We start from the raw sequence: 21764 nt of genomic DNA on the forward strand, positions 1-21764 counted from the left end.
TGCCCTGAGGGCCCCGCCGGGGAGACCCCGGCTCCGGGGGACGCCCGGCCGCTCCGGAGGCTTTGGGGGGCGTTTGCAGGTTTTGCCTTTTTTTTTTTTTCTTCCCCCTCTCTTTTTTTCTCTCCCCCTGCTCACTTTTGGGGCTTTCTACCAGCTGCTCGCCCCCGGTGGCGGGGGAGCCCTCGGAGTTGTCCCCTCGCCCGCTGCCCCTTGCCTCAGGGCATGTCCCGCTCCAACAGCGTCAGCCCCCCGGGCTTCGGCGGCCCCGCGCCCTGGGCAGGCACCGAGCAGCACCGCTCGGCCTGGGGTGAAGCAGAGGCCCGGGCCAATGGCTACTCCTACCCACCGCCTCCCAACAGGTCCTCCAGCAAGAAGGCCTCCCGCATGTCGAGCAGGTGGAGGAATGAGGAAGACTACGAACCCCAGGCGAGCAGGAGTCGTGGGGAGAGCGGCTGCAGGATGATGAGCTTTAGGTCCAAATCTGCCTGGCAGGAGCACAGTGACGACAGCCAACGTCACCGGTCCCGCCACCCGCCCAGTGGTGATTCCCCCGCTGCCCCCAACAATGCCAGCCCTGGGCAGCTGGGGGAGCAGGGGGAGGTACGGCCCCGGTCCGTGGAGCTGGGGCTGGAGGAGAGACGCATCAAGGCCAAGATTGAGGAGCTGGAGGAGGAGGACGGGGACGAGGGGGACTCCGAGGTAGCCTTCTCCATGGGCAGCTGTTGCAGCAGCTTGCTGCAAATCTTCAGGTCCAAGAAGTTCCAGTCAGAGAAACTGGAGCGCCTCTATCAGCGCTACTTTTTCCGGCTCAACCAGAGCAGCCTCACCATGCTCATGGCTGTGCTGGTGCTGGTCTGCATGGTGATGCTGATCTTCCATGCCGCACACGGCCACTATGAGGTATCCTACATCGTGGTGCTCTCCCTGGCCATCCTGCTGATGGTGGTGCTGTGCATAGTGTGCAACCGCAACAACTTCCACCAGGACCATATGTGGTTGGCATGCTACTCTGTCATCCTGGTGATCCTGGCAGTGCAAGTGGTAGGGGTTCTGCTGGTGTGGCCCAGGAGCGCTTCGGAGGGCATCTGGTGGACCGTCTTCTTTATCTACAGCATCTACACGCTGCTGCCGGTGCGGATGCGGGCCGCGGTCATCAGCGGGGTAGTGCTCTCTGCCATCCACCTGGCTGTCTCCCTCAAGATCAATGCAGAGGATAAGTTCCTCCTGAAGCAGGTAGGTGAGCCTCAAGCCAGTTCAGGCGTGTGCTCGGCAGCCCCCACCTGCCCACCGCGTTGAAGGCTGACGAAATTGGGATTGACTTCCATAGGCTTGGCTGATCCTTTCTATCAAACCCCTAGGTTACCTGCCACAAGATGGGATGTTGTACAACGTGGTGGCTAGCCTGTAATCTTGCTTCTTTTGTAGCTGTGGCGTTTCCTCATGGCTGCTGTTCATTAGGGCTCTAAACTGGTTTCCCATGACTGCTGCTCCAGCGCTGTCAGTGAGCCCTGCTAATGCCCTTCAGTTGTATTTAATGTAAACAGCTCTGTGCTAAGCACACCTGTGGAATGGTATCTGCACGTGCTGCCGCGTTACTGAGATGTGTAGAAGTTGTGCCATTTTTATCAGCTAGAGATTATCCTTGTGTGTCACTCTTGAGTCCGGGTTTGGTGTCGGCGCAGTGCTTGCTTAGGCATCAGAGAGCGTGGGAATGTGGGATGAGCTTTTAGTTCAGCAGGAAGGTATTTGCTCTGAGATGTGCTGGAAATATCTACGGTGAGGAAGCCCAGAGGTCATATGCAGCCAGAAGAAAGTTTTTTTAAAAAGCTATAAATGCAGATTATTGTTTAGCTGTGATATCATGTTTAACTGGAGCAGCTCAATTCACAGGAACAATAAGACTATTATCTAATGCATTACTGTGCAATTTTTAATTAATTACCCTATCTGTATAAACAGTGGCAATACAAGGCATCACTCTTCTTTTCAAGCGAAGCAAGCAGCCTTGGGGCTTGTGCTTTAAGCTTACCAGATACCTTGGCAATCAGGAAACCATTGACTTAAGGTATTGTAGCTATGTCGTAATCACCATCCCTCTGAGCAGGACTGTGAAGAAGCATGAGCCTGTCGGAGGCAGCCCTGATGCTTATATGTAACTGAGGATTGTTTATTAAAATCAGGTGTTTGGTAGCTTCACAGCCCTATCACATAATAAAAAATAAAGCCTTGCACTTGCAGTGCCTGCTTTGAGTCTTACTTCTAAGTTGTTTTGAGTTGTACCTACTGCAGCATTGGGAAAAGTTGTAGGGCTTAAATAAAACTTCGGTAGGATGGGGCTGTTGCTGCTCTGCTCTACAAAATAGCCCATAAAACTACTTGTCGTTCCCCCCCTCTATTCTCTCCACACCCGCCCAGTTAAGCCTGCTTGGACAGTTTCTGGCTTTGTTCTTAGTTTGTTACAGATATTTTTATAAACTGTACATGGCATATTTTTCTTATGCTTGATATAAATGGCTTTTTGTAAATTTCCAGCAGAGCATACGCTGTAAGCGGGACAGTTGCTGGTTTTCTGCTTGACTTGGAAAAGTTTGGTAATGGCCTTGGCTCTCTTCCTTGCTGGGACTCTGGTCCTGCAAACCCTTGTGCATGCTCTTAACTTTATAAACTGAGACTTGTCCTATTGAATTCAGTGTATTTAGAGACTGCGGCCTTATATATGAAGGCAAAGCTCATCATGATTATGGCCAGAGGACTTAGCAGTCTGTTACAAGCCAAGCTGAGGTTGGACGATACTAATGAGCGCATATAAAATTGTTATGTTGGGAAGTGTTGCTAACTGTATTTTAATGGAAAGGAGCCTAAATCACAAAGGCCAACTGATTGACTCCTCAGTGGAGAATTTGGGGTAATGACAGCTCCTTCCCTTTCAAAATGAAGCAGGGTTATTTATAAAGAGGTTGAGCTGGTGTATAAATGTGCGCTTGTGGAAGGTAAAAGCACGGGTGGTAGGTAATGGTGCAGTATGCACAAACCTGTACATTACACAGTTACTCTCCCTTTCATACTAGTGCTGGGTTTTCCTGCAGTTTGGCAATAAATGCTCAGTTAATGAGGAATGTCTTAGGAGTACTCTTCTTAAAGGCAGTGTCTCTCCATATCACATATTTAGTTTTCCTACTAACACCAAATGCTGGTCTTTATCTTGCTGTGGTCTACGTTGGCGTAGCTCTGGCTGAATTCAGTGGGGTTGTACAAGGCCAAGAATCAGATTCCTTGCACGTTTGCGTATGAACATAAGCTGCTATCTCTGGCTGGCTGATAGAAAAATCTGTTTCTGCCGAGCACATCGCCTCACAGCTATTAACAGGCCTTCCTCACTGAGGCTGTATCTCATTGCCATGGAAATCTGTTGTGTTCAGCTCTGCCCCACTGATGCATGCAAGCCCTGTTTTCTTCCATGAGACTAACAGGGGTGAAGGTAGACGAAGACCAGATAAATTGAGAAGAGGGGGTTAAGTTGTTTTCAGTGACTTCACGCTGGCAGTCACATCAGCCTGGGTTTTGTGGAGCAGGAGTGGATGTGAATGCATTTGTGACTACGAGACCAGATGGTTCTTTATCTATTGCAGTCACAGAAGAAAGGCTGGTTAGGATCTGTATCCCCTTGCCTCTCTTCACGTCATTTTTAACCATAATACTTAAACAAGTTCTTCGTTGTGTGGGCTTTTTAATCTTCTCCCGGTTGTTTCCACGCCAGGAAAGATCATACACTCTTGTTACGATCCACTAACATTCAAAGCTGCATGACTCTTGTGTAGACTCCTGAGCACTTTTGTGAGGCTCAGGAGCCTGTTAAAAACCTCACTGCTCCTCTTTCTCAAGAGTGTGAAATTCTTGGTTGTGGGTCCCTTTTGCAAGAAAGGCAGCTTGTTGGATTCCCCTGCTGAGGATGCATGATTTTTGTCTGAATTGCCTTCTAGGACCACTGGACTTCTCTGTCCCCAAACTCTCTGGTCCAAGGCTATGCTAGTCAGGCTTCATAAAAGGGTTAAGGCAGTCCACTATTTCTTAGTCAGTAAGGTGACAGGAGTAAAGGTGGTGTGATTGTTCAGTCTTAGCTGAGCTGCTTTTTTAATAATTCTTCTGGCGTTGCTGGACTTTGACAGTAGGCTTTCATTTCTGCTGCCTGGAGGAGTCTGGGGTCTGTCTTTCAAGAGCACCCTGAGCACCCCTAGCAAAAGCGGCAGGTATACTTGGTACCTCTGTGAGTCTGATTGCGTAGGGGCAATGATGTTGGCTTCTTGAACTGATGTTTGACTGTAACAAAAAAATGCTAATTAATACAAATTATTGCATTATATTCAAAAGTTATCCAATGCTGAGAGAGGGGAGAAAAAGAAAATGTGTGTTTGAGAACTTACTTGCATGCTAGGACTGCTGCTGGAAGCAGAGCATATTAAATGTGTGACACTCCGCCAACTACAAATCTTTATTGCTTAAAGGTTTTTCTTGTGTACCTATAATCAGTTAATTCTAGAAGGCCTGCTTTCGGATTTATTGGGGAGAGGATGACTGCATTTGTCTTCAGGTTTGTGTCCTTGTGTTACTCTGGGACAGTTTGGATTACAAATGTGCTTCAGTGCATACCAGTCTGTGTCTTCCTCTGTTTATATAGTGTATCTCTTTGTAGGCTAGCCTTTTTCATGTGTTGGTTTTGATATACTTCTGGGCTCTGAAAACACATTCAACTCCAGGATTCCTATATAAACTACTTTCTGTTCAAATGACACTATCTAATACTTCACTGAGAAAGAAATATACTATTTATCAATAAACTGTCTTGCATTCACAACAAAGATGATACCGAGATTTCTTCTGTGTTCCGACAGAAACAAGCTGACCCACAAACTTGTACAGATGCATGGGAAGAACTTAGAGTGTACAGGTTGCAGATGTTTAACTGAAGTCATGTGAGTAGACCAGCTGCCCTCAGTGCAGATAGTCTTGAGTAAGCACTGGCATTTTTGTAAGACTGGGGGCTAAGGGACAGGGAATTTCACAACTGAGTTTATTGGGCTCTGAATCAGACTTAAAAAGGGATGGGAATTGTGTGTGGGAGTGGGTGGGGGCCAGGGGTAAGGGATAAGAGTGCCATATGCAAACATCAAACAAACCCGTGGACTGAGGTTAGATTTATTCCTGTTTTCCCATCCAAACCTGTTTCATTGTAACTTTCTGAGGTTCCTTGTTCAAGGATACGGTTAAGCCTTTGTAGTTTATTAACTCAGTATGAGTAGATGACTGTTAAGGTACTATGAAAACAGAAGACTGGGAAAGATAAACACCTTTTTTTTGTCTTGTGTCAGTAACTCATCGAAAGAGAAACTGAAATGCTCTGAGCTCTTTCATTCCCAAATACTACCGCAAACCTTCTGCAAAGGATCTCTGACAGCACAGTTCTGAACAGCTGTCCCAGCACAGGGCTCTTGCTTGTGGCACTCTGATCCAAGGCTCCTGATGTTGAGCTCCTTCTTGCTCAGCCCCTTTCCATATGCCTCCATCATAACAACATTACATTAGTATTCCTCATGCTTCACTTCTGAGAACTGTGTACGTGTTGGCCTTTCTCCCTGTTAGTCCACGTTAATGGCACATGATTGATCTGCAGCTGCATGGTGGCTCTCATAAAAGTGTAGCGTTTCAGTTTAACCATTTCTAGGAAATTGTCGGTGTGAAAACATGTGCAGTCTCTTTCTCCTTTCCCTAAATAAACTGTCACTTCAGGGCTAAAAACAACTTCTTACTGTAATAGGATATCAGCTTGAGTCTTGTGGATATCTTGTAGCGTCTCATAAAGATGCTTTTTAGATGCAATTTAAATGGCATTCAAAGCGAAGCTAGTCACATAGCAGGAGAAATGGTACTGTATGTTCCATCTCAGCCTCAGTGTACTTAAGATATGTAGGTGATGACTGATTTCAAGACTAACAGATTCTCAGAAGTATGTTACTCAGGTCACTGTAATGCACTTTCATTGCCTTCAAGTGGCCTCTATTCATAAAGGAGAGATGAGCTACCTGAAATGCAGGTAGAAATGTGTGTCACTTTTCTTATGTTGTTTGCTGTCTGTTTTACTTTTGTCCCCCTGGAAAATAAATCTGAGTAATGTTTGTTTAGGCTGTGATTATAAGGCATGCAGGGCCTTACCCCTGGCACATGGGGCCAGATACCATGTGCCTCAAACAGCACTTAATATCCTGTTCTGCATAAACATTGGTATTGGAAGAGCTCTCATACATTAAGATGTGTTGCAGTACTGCTAACAACTGAACAATCTACCTGAGCAGCAGTTTGACTGAAGTTAGTAAAAATTGATGATTTGCAGCATTTTGTTCAGGAGAAAAATGTCAGCCTGAAATATTCAGTAACTGCTGCATTGATAGTTGCCTCTCTAGTGTAATTCTGCAACAGAGGTAATTAATTAAATCCCTGAGGTACTGTGTATCAATTAGTCCTTAGTAGGAATATTGTCTGTATCTCTTGGGAATGCATGTGTTGCTTGAGGTTTACAAAAGCGTATCTGTTTTTCTTACCTCCTAAATTGCCCTATGATCCTGCCACCTCCTAATCTCCCGCCCTTGCTTTATCCTCCTTCTGACCACCCTGCATTGGTTTGATATTTCACTGTAATGTTCACTGGTATCAATAACTGTTAGTATAATAGTGTTTGAGTGCTCTGTGTCTTAATTTCTCCACATTCCTGGATTCTTCATAGGTTCGTTGTCTCAGTAACCTGACCCGTTTGACTCATTTCTCGCAGCCTTGCAGTAGCAGTTGCAATCTTATAACTGGCTTGGATCTCAGTGAAGGTGAAATGTGATGGGGATGATTTAGGTGCATTGCTTTGTCAGATGCACTAATTCTAGCAAAAGCCATGTCCTTCTAGGCATTTTTATGACACACTTGAAAAGGCAGGGTGTACTAGTTCTGTTTATTTCTGGAGAGGTGAAAATATTTCAGCAAAATGTTGGGATTCGTGGAGATGTGTGAGGCAGAAGGATAGCTTTCCATGCCCTACTCTTACAAAGCAGTCATTGACTGACTGTGCTTCAGTGTCCTGGGCTCGATGACTTCATCTGACAGTGTGACCCCTATACTCTGTCAGAGACCTGTCCAAGGCAGGACATCTTATTTACATGGTCTTTTTTGATTAACTGCATTCAGATGATTTATAAACCTGAACAGCAGTGGAAACAAAATGCTGATTATCTTAGTGCTAAAGGCTCACTGAAACTGGTTGTGCCCTCTCAGAGCCTGAATCGGCTCAGTGCTTCCTAAATGCCCTTTTGCTCCAACTTTGCTGTTGTTTGGGCAGCGCTGCTGAGGTCTGGGGTAGAAGAGGACTGGGACTCTGCCCAACTGGAATGTGAACTTTCGGCACCACACTTCTCCAAATGCATTCATTTTGTATTGGATTAGCTAATCTTTCAGTCATGCACCATAGCTCCCTCTCAGTCTTTTAAGAAAATTGGAACAATTGCTAACTTTTTGCCCACTGAAGTAGTTGGAATAGTCACAGTCTTTTGGGAATAGCTGGTTTTGTCTTCATATTTTGGGACTGGATATTACTCTCATTTTCCAGTCAAACTGAAGGAACTTTCCTTCTGTCCTGGTTGAAGATACAATGAAAAATCTCCAGCGGCAGCTGAAACACTGAGAGGTAAAAATTGAAATTGTTTTGACAGCAGCTTCCATGTGTGTGGTAAAGTGGTCCATCCTGTAGCTGGTAGTAGCTTTCTGAGAACTTGAGCTTTGAAAGTTCCTGCCTTCCTCTTTTTTTTTTTTTTTTTTTTTTTTTTCCTTTACCCCTCCCCTGTGCAGGTGGGTGCAGTTCGGGGAGGTAGAAGACAGGCCTCCAAGTTTTGCTAGCCTTGGGCAAGCTTTATCTTCCCGTCTGCTTTATATTGTAGGATTTACATGGCACCTTGCACAGGTAATACATATCCAGAAAATGTGGTGCAGAGGGAGATGGAGTGCGCCAGTGTCTCCTCCAAGCCTTCCAGCTGCTACATGATTTCATGATGTGCTACATGTCTTTTTTTTTTTTTTCATGGCCCAGACGGGTAGGACAGTGACAAGTGTGTGCAAGGAATGTGAAGATTCACAGCTTCTGGGAAGTGGGTGGGGTTCCTGTATAACTGCTGTGTGACTTTTTTCATTTCCTGTGAGTCCTGTGTTTTGATGTGGGATATACTTGGTGTTAGTTCCTTCCCTCTTTCTGAAGTCTTGCCTAGTGATCTGAACTTGTGATATCTTGCATCCAAGGGATGCTCTTTCTTCTTTTTGTTTTGACATTGGTGATACTTCTAAAAAAAATTATTTTTTGTCTTTACCTGAGATTTTATCCTCCTGCTGCCAGAAATTTAATTGGATTCATTATTATGGAGTCCTCAGGCTAGGTAAAAACCCAAGGGGAAATCTCATGTGAATGAAAAAACACAACCCCAAAGATATTAAAAAGGGTAATCTAGTTATGAGGGGGTGTGAGAAACAGACAAGAATTTTCATATTTGTCTCCTGAACTCCAAAATGTTCTCACCTTATCATAGGAAAGCTTGAAGTTTCTAGCACTTAATAAGATCACACATAAAATGGCTGTCAGGCCAAGACAAGAGTCAAAATGCTTTTCAGCACCTGCAACTGGACCACTCCCAAGTAAAGCTGTACTTGATGTTTTACCATGGTGGTAAGTCTTGCCAGCTTCATCTCTGGTAGGTACAGAATGGCATCATTGAACAGATCTGCGGTAGAATTTAGCTTGAGGTGGTCTTGTTCTGACACTTGGAGAAATGGCCTGAACACAATTAAAGCTTTGACTTCTGCTTTCAACCTTGCATTTGACTATTCAGGAAGCCCTTCTCCCATCAGAAGCCTGGTAGTTAGACAAGCTTGTGAACGGCTTCAGCCAGACACAGTCAGTTTTGTGCCACAAAGATGATGTGTTTACAAGTGGGAAGAGACCCCACAGTTTAAGAATTCATGGACAGCACTGTCATCACCAACAGTGTGGTTTCTAGTGCCAGGCTGGCTTCACTGATACTGAGTAGGATTTTCATTACATCATTCACTATGGAAAGTTTCCTGGTATTTTCAGGCTTTGTTCTGCAAAGAAAATATCTTTATGTACTTTTTTCTTCATATTTATAAGTCACTAATGCAGTTGCGATGTATTCTTACTCTCTTCCCCAGACATGAAGAACACAAATCGTGTTTGAGTGTATAAGATGCTATCTGGACTGTCTGTATTAATTGCATCAAGCAAATCTAGTGTGCACTGTATGGTCATCGTTTGTGGCTTCTCCTGCTTCACAGGAGCAAAATACCAGAAGTCTATTTCAAAGCATCCTCAATCCTGCCCCAGTTTTGTTTTTAATTCCCTTAGCTAGACTGCTTGCTGCTTCTGCAGTTTGAGTGCTGAGTTTTCAGATGAAATATTAAACTTCCTTTTCTTTTCATGAAAGTTTTGCACATTCATGCAACACCCATCAAAATTTTTACTGTGAATTGGGTCTTTTTGGTACTGCTGTGCTTGGCTATCATCCTCCTTTTTCCTGGGAAGCTTTGCTTTTTGGGAGGTTCAGTTGGGGATTAAAGCTGGTGTACAAATTTAACGTACACATTCCACTAGTATCAGAGTGCATCTTTGCAGCCAGTAAACAAAGGACTGTGCTGATGCAACAGAGGGAATATAAATGAAGAAAGGCTTGTGTTTTTTTTTTTTCCCCGCAGACATTCGAAATTGATCTCTCAAAGCAGCAACTTAAACAAACTGTTTATTCCTTAAACGTGTTTGCAGCTTGCATAAGACATTCTGTCTCACTTCATAGTCAAAAGAAAAGGCTATGACATTGCTTGCAAGAATCTGTCATAAAACATTGCTAATACAGACAGTTCCCTGGATGTATTCCACCCCCACCCCCCCTCGAAAAAGCCGTGGCTCCTTCCTTTTATTCCCTGCTCTAGACTAAATGTGACAAGCGCTGATCTCTGTGTCCCTCAGAATCTGAAAACTGAATTCTTAGAGCGATGTGGTAAGGGACTACTCAAATCAGTATTTCTAAAAACAGTAGTTTGCTGGTCAGCCCATAGATGACAGAGCTACTCAGACATGCTTGCTGAGTGATGAGCTCTTTCCGTTTGCTGGGAGGTACCCAACAGCAGCTTTGGTGTTTTCTTCCTTAACGTGTTGGTATTTATGCACAGAATTACACAAATGGGTGGACCAAGGGATACATTATTAATGAAGATGTTTCCAACTGAATGGGATTTCTTTTTTTTTTTGTGCAGGTAGTTGCTAGTAATCTTACAGAGGAAAGGAAGAAATGCTCAGTGGTACTAGGAAAAGAGGATATTCTGCAGTGTGGTGGAAGACTGTGTAATTAAAACGTCAGTCTCGCTCATGCAAAAAGCTAACTGCAGTCTTTAAAACCGTTAAACATGAAGTAGGTTACTAGTGTGGGAACTTCTGTTGTGTGGTGAACTCTGGATCTTAAGGCCAGGAAGGACTACTGAGCTCATTTAACACTACTCGCTGAACAATTCTTCTCTTACGCTTAATGATTTCTTCCATTCAGATGGTATGGAGGAAGAAAAAAAAAGTTTAAATGCTGAATTGCACAGTATTTGTCAGTTGAAAAAGCAGTCTGCAGTGATCTGTGAGCTGAACCAGTATCTTTTCACCTCTCCCCTTTTAGTAAGACAGGATTATAACACCTTGTGATGGAACATATCGGGGGTATTTTCCTGCTCAAGGTGGTGGCATCTACTTAAAACATAACACTGGTGGTCATGTTAGTTTGTGAAGGGGCTCTGACATTATGCCCAGATTTCATACTGGGTAATTTTGTTCTTGCTGTCTTAACTGATATTGATGATTGCATTTTTCTTTGCTCCATTTCTGTTCTGGACTCTTTAGCAGTGCACCACCAAATAGCTGCTGTGTATATGTGGATTTTACTATCATCTGAAAAATTGGCAAGGCTGCTGACAAGCCAGAAAAATGAGGGAACAGAGCTCAGGCTTGTATCTTCTTAGTCATGTTGGTGTCCTGGAGCAAGTACCATCCCCCTGGTATGACAGATGCACTGATAACTTTTGAAAGCTACAAAACCAGAGATTATACGGTCTTGTTTGTTTTGTTCAGCAAACAAGCAAGCACAGCCGTGGATAGGAGCAGATAGCTGAGATGAGATGAGATGTCCATGACTAGAGCTCTCTGGTTGCTCTTAGCTGAAACTGGTCGTTAGTTTCCTTGTTTCACCTATGTTTAGTTCCCACCCACCCAAAGCCTGCAGTTCTCCATTTGTCACAACCAGTACATTTGTATGACATCTGGCACAGCTGGGTCTTGTTCCTGAATGAGGCCTTCTTGAAAGCACTGCAGTACAAGCAATAGGCTTGAAGGCTAAGTGTCCTTTCACAGGTGACTTCCTTGTCAGTGCCTAGTCCTTCTCAGCTGTTAGGATAGGTGTTAACAAGGTAACAAGTTAACTTGCTAGCACTCCAGGGGCTCTTAAAAGTGTGTGCTGTGGTGGTTGAAATGTCTGTGAACAAATACTTCAGGAAGTATTTCCTGAAAATATCTTAATCTCCTGTTAGAGAAAGTTAGGAGACTGCATTTTTTTTTTGTTTTGTTTTCCTTCTTCCCTAATGTAGATAACAAGTATGTGGCTGTAGTCATTACACTAAAGGTTTGTCCAGGTAATGATATCTAGGAAAGGTAACCCCAGGTGCATTAGTTAAACCACACTGTACAGCCAACTATGTAGAGACTGTAGTCCACTGCTGAAATCACCTTACTCTTCTACTTTAGATGCAAATGTACCTAGTTAGTTTAATTCACTTCCAAAAGGAATGCAAACTAAATAAAGTAACGCTTGTTAAGAGGAGTGTTCACACAGGTTTAGACAATTTTCTTCCATTTATTTTGATGACCTTTTCTGAACAGACCAATCTTTACCGTAATATCTCCAGGGTAAGACTGTAGCTTGTGTAAGTTGGAAGTACTTAATATTATTAATTTAATGCATTGCCTATATATGCCATTTTCTATTCGAAGAGATAGTGTCACCCTCTGTGCTATGTGTTTACCCCCTTTGGCAAGGGCTGGGGCTCGTTGTGATAGGGATGGAGTTGAGAGGAGCTTATCTGTCATGTTCCACCAGCCCTTGGCCCTGTTACCAAAGCTGCTTCTTAGGAGCCTGGTCATGAGTGTCTCCTTGATATGATTGCTTCTGTGCTAGGGACTTCTGTGACTGCTCATCCTTTGCAGAGAAATGATCTGCTTTCAGAGCTCCTGGCCATTTGCTTGGGGCTGAGAGTAAACCTTTTCATTGCTAATTCCTTTGCAGCTGTGACTGACAATATACTCTAATAATATGGTATAATATAAGTAGGAGAGAATAAGTGGGGAAGAACTAGAATGTGGTTTGTCACCTCTCCTCTTGCCCTGAAAACAGTCCTTTAAGAGACATTAACCTTCATAACTGTGGCTGTAGATCATCCCCTCCTGAGACAGGCTCCTGTGAGGGAGAAATCTTTGGTACTGGTTCACTCATGCTGTCTTCAGAGGTAGCAGATGCAAGACAAGGCTCTGGGCCATGTATAACACTGGGTGCGAGGCAACATTTAATTTCTTTTAGACTTCCTTCATTAAGCTGCCTAAGAAGAAGAAGCTAAAGGTGTTTAAACCCCATTGTGAAGCCCTTCTGGGCTGGGGAAAATGGAATGGGAAAATTGGTAACCCCCTGCCAACTCTTTGGCAGATTCTTTTATTCTAAAATAAACTGTATATTTATATATACAGGCACCAATATGTAGGGTTTGTAGTTACAGACACTTCATAGGTCTGTGCTCACTTAAGAATGTGGTCACTGCACACAGGCATGGAAATGCCAATTACTTATCATTGCAGTGTTGCTCAGCCAAGGAGAAATGGAACAGAAGTGTATCTTGGGACATGGTTTAAGAGGCATGGTGGCATTGGTTTGAAGGTTGGACTTGATGATCTTAGAGGTCTTTTCCAACCTTAATGATTCTATGAATCTAAGATGTAGGTCTAGGATCCCAGGTTGTTAAACACTGAAGTGGCAGGTGATGCTCTTCTGTCTCTTTCCTGGGAGAAGCTCTGTGGTTTCCATCAGCTCTTCTGTTTAAGCCATCTGCAATACTGCATGTGCTATTCAGCCAGTGCTTTGCTGCTATGTGAGCATATCCACTGCATGTAAAATGTCAGGGGGAGAGATGCTGACACCTCCCTACCTGCCAAACCTCCTGAGTGGAGGTTTGGGATGTATTGGAGAAATATTCTGCTCCATTCAAATCAGCGGCATGTAACATTGGCTTGCTGGTAGAACCTTAGTGCTTGGGTCTGGGCAGAGTGGGAAAAAGTGTTGATTTTGCTTCAGTGAAGAGGGAAAAAAAACCTATAAGGTGTCTTCCACACAAACAGCGGCCTTGGGCAGGCCTGCAATTTTCTGGACTGAGTTAAACAACTTTTGATTCTCAATGGCCAGGATACTTCCTTCTCCCTCTGCTGTTCCCTGTCCCAGCCAGATCCAACAGGAATCTCACCTCTGTTCAAACCACACCCTAAATCCTTGTTGTCTTGTCTAGTTTTTATTTAGCACCACAAGAAATGAGTTTGTATCTAAATGCATTCTGCCTATCACCAAAAATACCTTTTTCCCTCTGGCTGCTTGCAAAGTGCCTTTAACTCCCCTCAGGGCTTTTCTGTATGAAGGGACAGCTGGTGTAGAACAATAGTGACTGATTTACACTGATCAATCCTCAAGTTACTGAAGGCATCTCTCTTGTACTAGCCACCCCGCAGTGCACATTTTTCAGACATGTGTCTGCAGTGTCTCCTGTTTCTCTTCCCAGCATCACTCTTCCATAGGTCCTGGGGGAAAAAACCTGAAGAAGAAATATTGTAAAAGAATTTAGTACTGGGAGGTGCATTTTCCTCTTCTTCACCCATGTGGCAATGGATCAGATGCTCTGGTTTTCCAGTTTTGGTTGTGTGTACTTTAGTCGCGGTACCTGCTAAAGAGACAGTCAAACTCAGTAACTGAAATGTTTTTTGCTCCCAGCCTGGTTTCAGCCCAACTCAGCCAAAGTTAGTTTAGTCCATTTATTTGGACCAAAATAGTCTTGGAGGTCACATATGGACCTGAGCTGGCAGATCAGAGGGGTGGGTATCATCTAGTGAGAAAACAGCGTCAAGGAGCTAGGAGCAAACATAGATGCAGCTGAAGGATGTTAAGGACAACATCCTGACAGGGACATATGCTGCTTTCCCACTTTGCTGGAGGGAAGGGCATAAAGCCTTATTTCCGGGAAACCCTTAACATAACAGGAGAGAGGATGGCTAAGCATGGTCTTTCCACCTGCTGCAGTTCACCCCTCCTCTCCTGTTTCCTTTGTTTCACCACCTCAATGATTTGAACAGCTGCAGGAGAAGGCCCCAGGTAGTGCAGCTCTGTGTTCCTGCTGCTGGTGCTTATTTTTCTGGTGCATTTTACCTGTGCAGGTAGCTAGGATGAGTCCTGGCAGTGATTAGCTTTCACTGACAGCAATCAAATGGTGTTGCTTACTAACAAAAGGAGAGACAGTTGCATAAGGTACCTGCAGCTGCAGAGTAGATTTCCACTGGCCTGTGTTCCAAAGTGACAGCAGAGAACAGAGGCTGCTACATCGTCTTACCTTGGTAAGAAGCTCTAAACTTTGTTAATGTCTTGACTGTTTCCAGCAGTCTGGCTGAAAGTTTTCTCTTGGTCTCTAAATCAACTGCAATAGATAACTTTATTAAAAAGGACACTGCCCAAATTCCCTCCATTTTGCTTTGGTATGAGTGGAGTGTGTGGTGAGAGCATGACCCAACAAGCATTACTTTGGAAGTCTCACCTACTGCATGGGATTCAAATAGTGCCTGCTCCCTTGTACTTCACGTGAGGGCAATTAGTGCATGTACATGGCAATTAGTGCTGCAAATGAAGTCAACACGGGTATATTCTGCCTCTTTAATGGCTTGCTTTCCTCTTCTGCCAAAAGAGCAACCAAGCAGTCTCAAAGGAACCTGCTGCCTTCTGATATTTAATTTGCTTCAGGCTTACCTTGGTGTTCTACCTCTTTCTTCTGCTGCCCAGCCTGGCCCACCTGCCTGTTCCTGCTACCAGTGCTGCAGAGGAAATGATACCTATTTCTAGCAAATCAGGCCATGACTTGCCCAATGTGCTGCAGTTGGGCCTTGCAGACCTCCAGCACCATCTCTCCTCGATGTGCTTTGTCACTCTATTTCTGACCTCTTCTCAGCATGTCACTGGTCTGGTTTCTGATGAACCGCACTGCAAGTGGCATTGCCTGGTAAAGGAACGTGCTGGTGGGTTGTAGAGCAATCCTCCTGTTGTCTTTTTGATTTAGGTATCACAGTGACAGGGGCCTTAAAATATCCATGATACCCAGTGTTTACTTGTGACCAACAGTGACTTTCTGGAGTATGTATATGCTGGAGTATAGACATCGTGTGTATAAACTCCCACTCAGCTGGGACTGACAATGGAAAAAATTGTAGGAAACTCACCAAACAACTTGGTGGTAGGGCTATCTCCTGTTTTGTTCTTGAGCTTCTCTGTTTTAAAGGAACCATCTGCTGTATAACTGTAAACACAGCAGACCGCTAGCAAGCTTTATCATCCAAGGGTCAGTATCCATCTAACGCAAACTGCTGGCAGGCTCCTGTGCCCTGTCTTTGTGTTGCTGCCACCACTTCTTCCAGGCTCTGAGCCTGTGGAATTGGGCAAAGTTAACTTTGCAAATCACAAGCTTCCTGCAGTGTGGTGACACATGCAAAACTGCTAGAAGCAGACAGACCCATGACTATACGAAGCTGGTATGTCACTTCAGCTGCACCCACACTGGATGTTAGTGCGGCTCTGTGAGTGAGTCAGGCTCAACAGCTGAGCGGGTGCATATTTTACAGTGTCTACTCTTGTCAGAGATCTTCGGCAGGCAAAGCAGAGCACTCTGCAGAATCCCTTTTGCCTCTGCACGCCTTGCCCAGCAGCACAGGTCAGCAGTGAAGTGCAGAAGTGTTACTTGGAGAGGATGAGATCTGTGTTATAAGCATATCCTCACTGTGGGGCCTTGTGGCTTCGCATAGGGTAGGCTAGGCACAGCTTTCTTCTCATGCTTTTTTTGAAGTCGTGTTTTACTTATTGAGGCTTCTTCTAGAAGGAGGATGTGGAGGCTGCAAGGGTTAGATGGAGGGAAAGAGCGAGATTTTGAGGATGAAGGAGTGACAACTTAGTTCATTAAGATGGGGAACTCTGAGGGGTTTCTCGGAGGAAGTGCTGACAGGAGTTATGCTGTACCAGACATGATTTTTCCTCAGCAGAAGAGAAGTCTCTAGCCTGGTTTAATGTACACAATGAACCTGCATAGCCTGGCAGAGCCACCAGAAGAAGTGTTTGCTGTGGCAGCATGAGTGTGTTTGTGGTGTGACCCAGATCTGGGAACTGACTGGATTTGAAACTATCTGGGGAAGGATGAGGAGGAGGACAGTTGTAGATGTCCCAGGGGAAGGCAGGGCACATAACATGCTTGTTAGTGCTCATAAGGGTTCAGTATGAGCTAAATTGGCCAGAACACAGCTCTTGAGGTGGTCATTTCTGGTTTAATGCATTTAACAAATGCGCTCTGACCTGGACCGCATCGGAAGAAAAGAGGAGAAAGGAGTTAACACTTTCACTATTAACAGACAGGCCAGATCATAGGGCCTGAGCAGGCCCAAGTCCTGATGCATGCCTTTAATTTAATCTCTGGTCTCTAGCAACTCTTTTTAATTTGTCAGTTTTGTCTTTGTTAAACTGATGAGGAAATTAATGCGTGTTTATAGAGACCACACCACAAGTGATATGAGAAGCAACTAGTTAATGTTTAGCAAAGTTCACCTGAAGATGAGTGACACACAAGTGCCGTTCTGATTGTATCAAGATTACTCTTGGAGCAAAAATGCTACTTTAAAGAATTATTTTTGTCCCCTTAATCATTGGCCTTGCAGGTGAGCTTAAAATATTCATCCAGCTAATAACATATAGAATTACAAAAGCAGAGGTGTGTATATCCCTACAACCTAGAGAGAGATGTATGTCAGGTGAATGAACCCAGGAAAGAGCCATGCTAAAAAAGCATGCAGAGCAAAGTGACTGAGATGGCAGAATGCCCCAAAGGAAGCTTTCAACAAGGGTGATTCATTAGCAGTCAGTCCTTTTTCTTTTCCTGCCCTGCTATATTTACATTTTGAAATGTGTGCACGTCTCATGGAAATGGCCTTCCTAGCTGAAGTGTTCTTTTAAATGGGAGAACAGAAGATTATGTGCTCTATGTTTGATAGACTGTGAGGTTTGGACTACAAATAAAACTTTCTTTAATGTATATAGTCTGTAAGGTGTTGCTAAAATCTTGTACTGATAGCACCATGGTGGTTTGGGCTGTGATTTCAACCTGCCTGCGGAGACACCCGAATTCCAGGCCTGGGTTGATACAAAAAGGAGAGACCTTGAATTTCACAGATAATCCACACATATCCTGGCTGTTTCAGTGTGTGCTGGTTATACCTGTGAATCCTTTTGCATCCAGAAATCCCACTGAAATCAAGGGAAATGTCCTACCGAGGGGATATGCAGAGTCGTGTGAGCCACATGAACTACTGAGACCCATGCTCTAGCCCTGTGGAAGAGTGGCTGTCCAGGAGCAGCAAAAGTGCACCTCTGATTTCTGCCTAGCGCTCCCAGCGGTATGCTGTGTCATGCTTGCAAGGCTCATGCTATTAATGTGCAGGTATGATGAGGTTTCCTTCATCAGTGTTACGCTAGCAACAGCCACCAGCTCCTGATTCAGTTAAACCCAGGCATGATGTGGGCAGACTAGTAGCTGTGATTTACAGGGCTCTGTTGGAATAGAAAGCCTGTTGTCTGTCAACACGTTGTCCAGGCAGCGCAATAGGGCAAGGTAAGCACTGGAAAAGCAAGGTCACAGAGCTGACAATACCAGATTGTATTGTTTGACCCTGAGCGAGCGGTTTACATGCCTTGCTTCTGTTATTCTGAGTGAAACCAGAATAGTGGTTGCTTTTAGAAAAAGTACTTTATGGTTTGTGGGTGGAAAGCATTTGTCTGAGTGTGAAGCATTTCTCTTGTAGAAAGAATTATTCTTGCTTGCCATAGTTTCCCATTCTCAGACCTGGTTTTCGGGGAGATCAGATACACTGGTTCCTTTTGAAGATGGAAATCTCTTTGTAGGTGTTCTGTGTTTCATTCATCGCGATCCATCTGGAAATGCATTTTGGAACAATCTGTATTGTTTGTGGCTTTGGCTGGATTTGCATTCTCCAAATAGCAGAGTGTGGTTTAAGCTTTATAATGGGCTATATGGTGTCTTTGGCTTGGTTCCAGCACAGGTTGGGAAGGACTGAAAGGAATTCTCTTTAGGTCTGTAAGGTGCTAGCAAAACACTAAGTATCTAGTAGCAGAAGCTGGATTGAAAGCTTAGTTACAAGCAGCTTGTGTGGTATAATTTGGTGGTCTCAGGCTACCAAAAAAACCCCCAAAAATGCAGAGTGCCTTTCTTGTAGAGGACTCCAGCAGGTAAATCTGATTCATAGTGGAGAATCAGTTACTGATCCAGGTTGCTCCTTAGAAGTGGCCTCTCTGGCTCAATATTGGTACAGTGGATTGTCAGCTTTCATGGCATCGTTTCCTTGCTCTTGCTAGTCCATGACCTTTTTCCAAATTCATAGGCTGTTGCCCAGTCTGTTTGGAAATGGCACGTGTACCTGCCAGGTGAGCCGGCACCTTTTCTTTCTAGGTAACGTGGTGCCTAGAAGAATTGCAAGAATTTAAGCCTGTTAAGCCACAGACTCTCTTAGAAGTTGTTTTTTTTTTCACTCCTCAGTGGGACAGGAGCAGATATTATAATTAACCTCTCCCCCTACCTCCCAGCTAGCTTTCCGTTGAGTGTCTGCGTTTTTAGATTCTGTCTGTCTGCGGTCCAGCCCCAAGACAGTTAAATTTAATAAATAAATAATGATAAAAATAGTCTCTGAGGACTTGGCAGGCAGTAGGCCAGGGAATCTGGGCAAGTCACCAGCAGCTCTTCCACTTGAAATCTAAAGTTAACTCAGGCTATGGTGCTCACATCGGTCTGTTCAGATTATTTCTTTGAAAAGTGCCTTTCCCTTCCCCACCTCAGATGGTACCCTGTGCCTGCTATCCTCCAGCATGGGCACCAGGGCTTCAGTGTGAACGTGGGGATGCTCAGCCCAGCACTGGAGGGGGGAGCACCTGGTTGGAGGCAAAAGGCTGTGGTGTCAGTACTTCCCTGAATGCAGGCTGGGGCATCAATTCAGGCAAGACCTTTGTAAGTGCCAAAACCACAGAAAAACTTCAGCTGGAGCAAGTGGGTCAGCCACAAGACACAAGGGTGGAGGAAACCAGCCCCTCTGAGTTCTGGCATTTGCAGTGCTAACTGCTCGGTCTGTTCAGTCTGCTCTGATTTTTTGGCCGATGCTATGTGGGCTCCATTTTAAACCCGGGGGTGACTTTTCATTGTGTGATGTCCCACCCTGATCTCAAAGTTATATCTCAGGGTAGGAGCTGTCACACTGCATGCCTTTATATTCCCATTTCCTCTTATGCTATATATTCACAGCATATGATTCCAGGAGCTGAAAGAAATCCAGCTGAATCCTAGGCGGGTGGTTACCACTATCAAGAATATCTGGGAAATTATGTATCCAAGAAAATGCATGCCCTCTGGTGAGAAACAGCCTGCCAGCAGGTGGGAAGGTTTAGAGTAAAAGAGCTGAGATTTCTACTTTAAGGAGAAGCGATGGGGCCTGGAAGGGCAAAGCTGTATGGACTTATCTGCACACAACAATCAGCACAGTTCCAGCAGCATCAAACCTACAACAATGAAGTTGAAAGTACAAATGCAAACTTGTGCTTTCTCACCCATCCCTGCCAGAAACACTCCCCAAACCAGCCTTGCTTTGCTCAACTTGGTTGATAGCTATTTTAAACCCTCCAAAAGGTTCAGATTTGATTTTCTTTAGACATGTATCTGAAAGAGTGCTCACAGTAGGAACTAGAGGCAACGGGGTTTAACTGCAGCCCCCACAGGCTTTAAAAATCCTTAGTGTGGGATAGTCAAACATCCCCAGATAGGCACACACCTGCTGCACTAGTATGGGCATGGAAATTCCAGCAAAGGCTGGTTTGGGGCATGGTACCTTTGTCTTGCTGGCAAGGCTGGGCATGGTTTTTGTTTTTATTTTTTTTGTTTCCCCTTAGCTTTGTCTTCTGTGTTAATAACGTGGCCCAGAGAACTGGCAAGCTAGCAAAGATAAATGCACTTTTCAGATCTCGTATCTTGCAAGCCAGTCCCTGGGGGTCTGTCTGTCAGTAGTCTCACCAGGAGCTGGGAGTGTAAAATAAGGTGTTCACAGTAGGGGGGAAGTTGGCCAGTAGGCTGACAAAGGAGGAGGTACCTAAAGTACTTCTGGGCCCAACACCAGGGATGGTCTCAGGTGATGTGGGGTAACTAGGGAGAGGAAATACCTTTGAATGTCTGAGATGTCTACTCCATTTTGGGCCATCTGGGGACGCACATTGTTTCCGAAGGAGGCAGAATGTTGAATCAGGGAGCTACTGCAACACCGACTCACCTGTCCAGGGCTCTGTCTGCAGCAGTGCATTATTTGGGCTATGATGGACCAACGGACCTCTAAAGGAGGAGCACTGAGAATATCCAAGGAAGATCTGTGATTCAGCATGGACTAGAATTACAGTTTTCTTTATTTGTAGCTCTTTCTCCATGCATTTAGGAGCCCACCATGCCCACTTTCATTGGCCTGTCCACTGTTTTTATAAAAGCCTGCCAATCTGTGGAGGAGCATAAGTAAACTCTGGGTGAAACTTTGGTGCTTGATCTTTCTGAGGCATATGACTCAAACTAAAGCAGCCTTAAAGAATCAACAGTCTAAGATGTGCGTGGGAAAGGCTGGTAAGCAGAGGGCTTCTGGGTGCCTGTGTTGTCAGCTGCCAAATTTAGGTAGGGAATTTACTCTGATAGGAGCAAACTAGCACCAGTCCTGCAAGGAGCAAATTCTGAGAGAAAATCAGTGGCTTTAGTTGCAGAACTGGAGCCTCTCAGTACTTGGGAACTTCATACCCTTTGCAGTGTGACAAAAAACAAGTGTTAATTTTGAGCACTTTGTAAATGCCCTTCTAGAGGGGAGAGCCCTTAGTTTCTATTACAAAGCTGACGTGGCAGGGCAGGGTGCTCTCTTTTCCTTTGGCACCAGATCCACATACTACATCAGTGAAAAAGTGGGACCTCCTTCAGGACTTCACTGTAGTATTGGTGGGGTGAGTAAATTGCAAGGGCTGCTTTCTAGCTGGAGCAAGTCCACATAGCTCAGAGCTCCAAGTGGGTCTCATCTCAGGGACAGGCTTTGTCCTTCTTGGCCTGTAGCATTGGACCGATGTGACTGATTTGTCATGGAAATATGTAAAGTTGTATAACTGGTCATGACCTGTGACCCCACGTAATCTGGAAGGTGATGGATTTCCTTTGGTTCAGCAGCCATCACAGGATATACTTAAATACAAATTCTCAGAAGACTCAAGTACTTTTTGTAACGGGCT

At 44.7% G+C, this 21764-nt stretch overlaps 1 protein-coding gene across 1 annotated transcript in view; it reads left to right on the top strand.

Annotated features, from left to right (window-relative positions):
• Positions 1-103: 103 nt before the first annotated feature.
• Positions 104-21764, top strand: part of ADCY5 (adenylate cyclase 5) — a 214142-nt gene continuing 192481 nt past the window's right edge. The window contains exon 1 of the mRNA XM_075093025.1: positions 104-1233. Within this exon, the coding sequence (XP_074949126.1) occupies positions 223-1233 (1011 nt within the window). The 5' untranslated portion in view covers positions 104-222. The remainder of the gene's footprint in view (positions 1234-21764) is intronic.

The sequence above is a fragment of the Phalacrocorax aristotelis genome, chromosome 5 (assembly GCF_949628215.1).
Source record: "Phalacrocorax aristotelis chromosome 5, bGulAri2.1, whole genome shotgun sequence".
Lineage (NCBI taxonomy): Eukaryota > Metazoa > Chordata > Aves > Suliformes > Phalacrocoracidae > Phalacrocorax > Phalacrocorax aristotelis.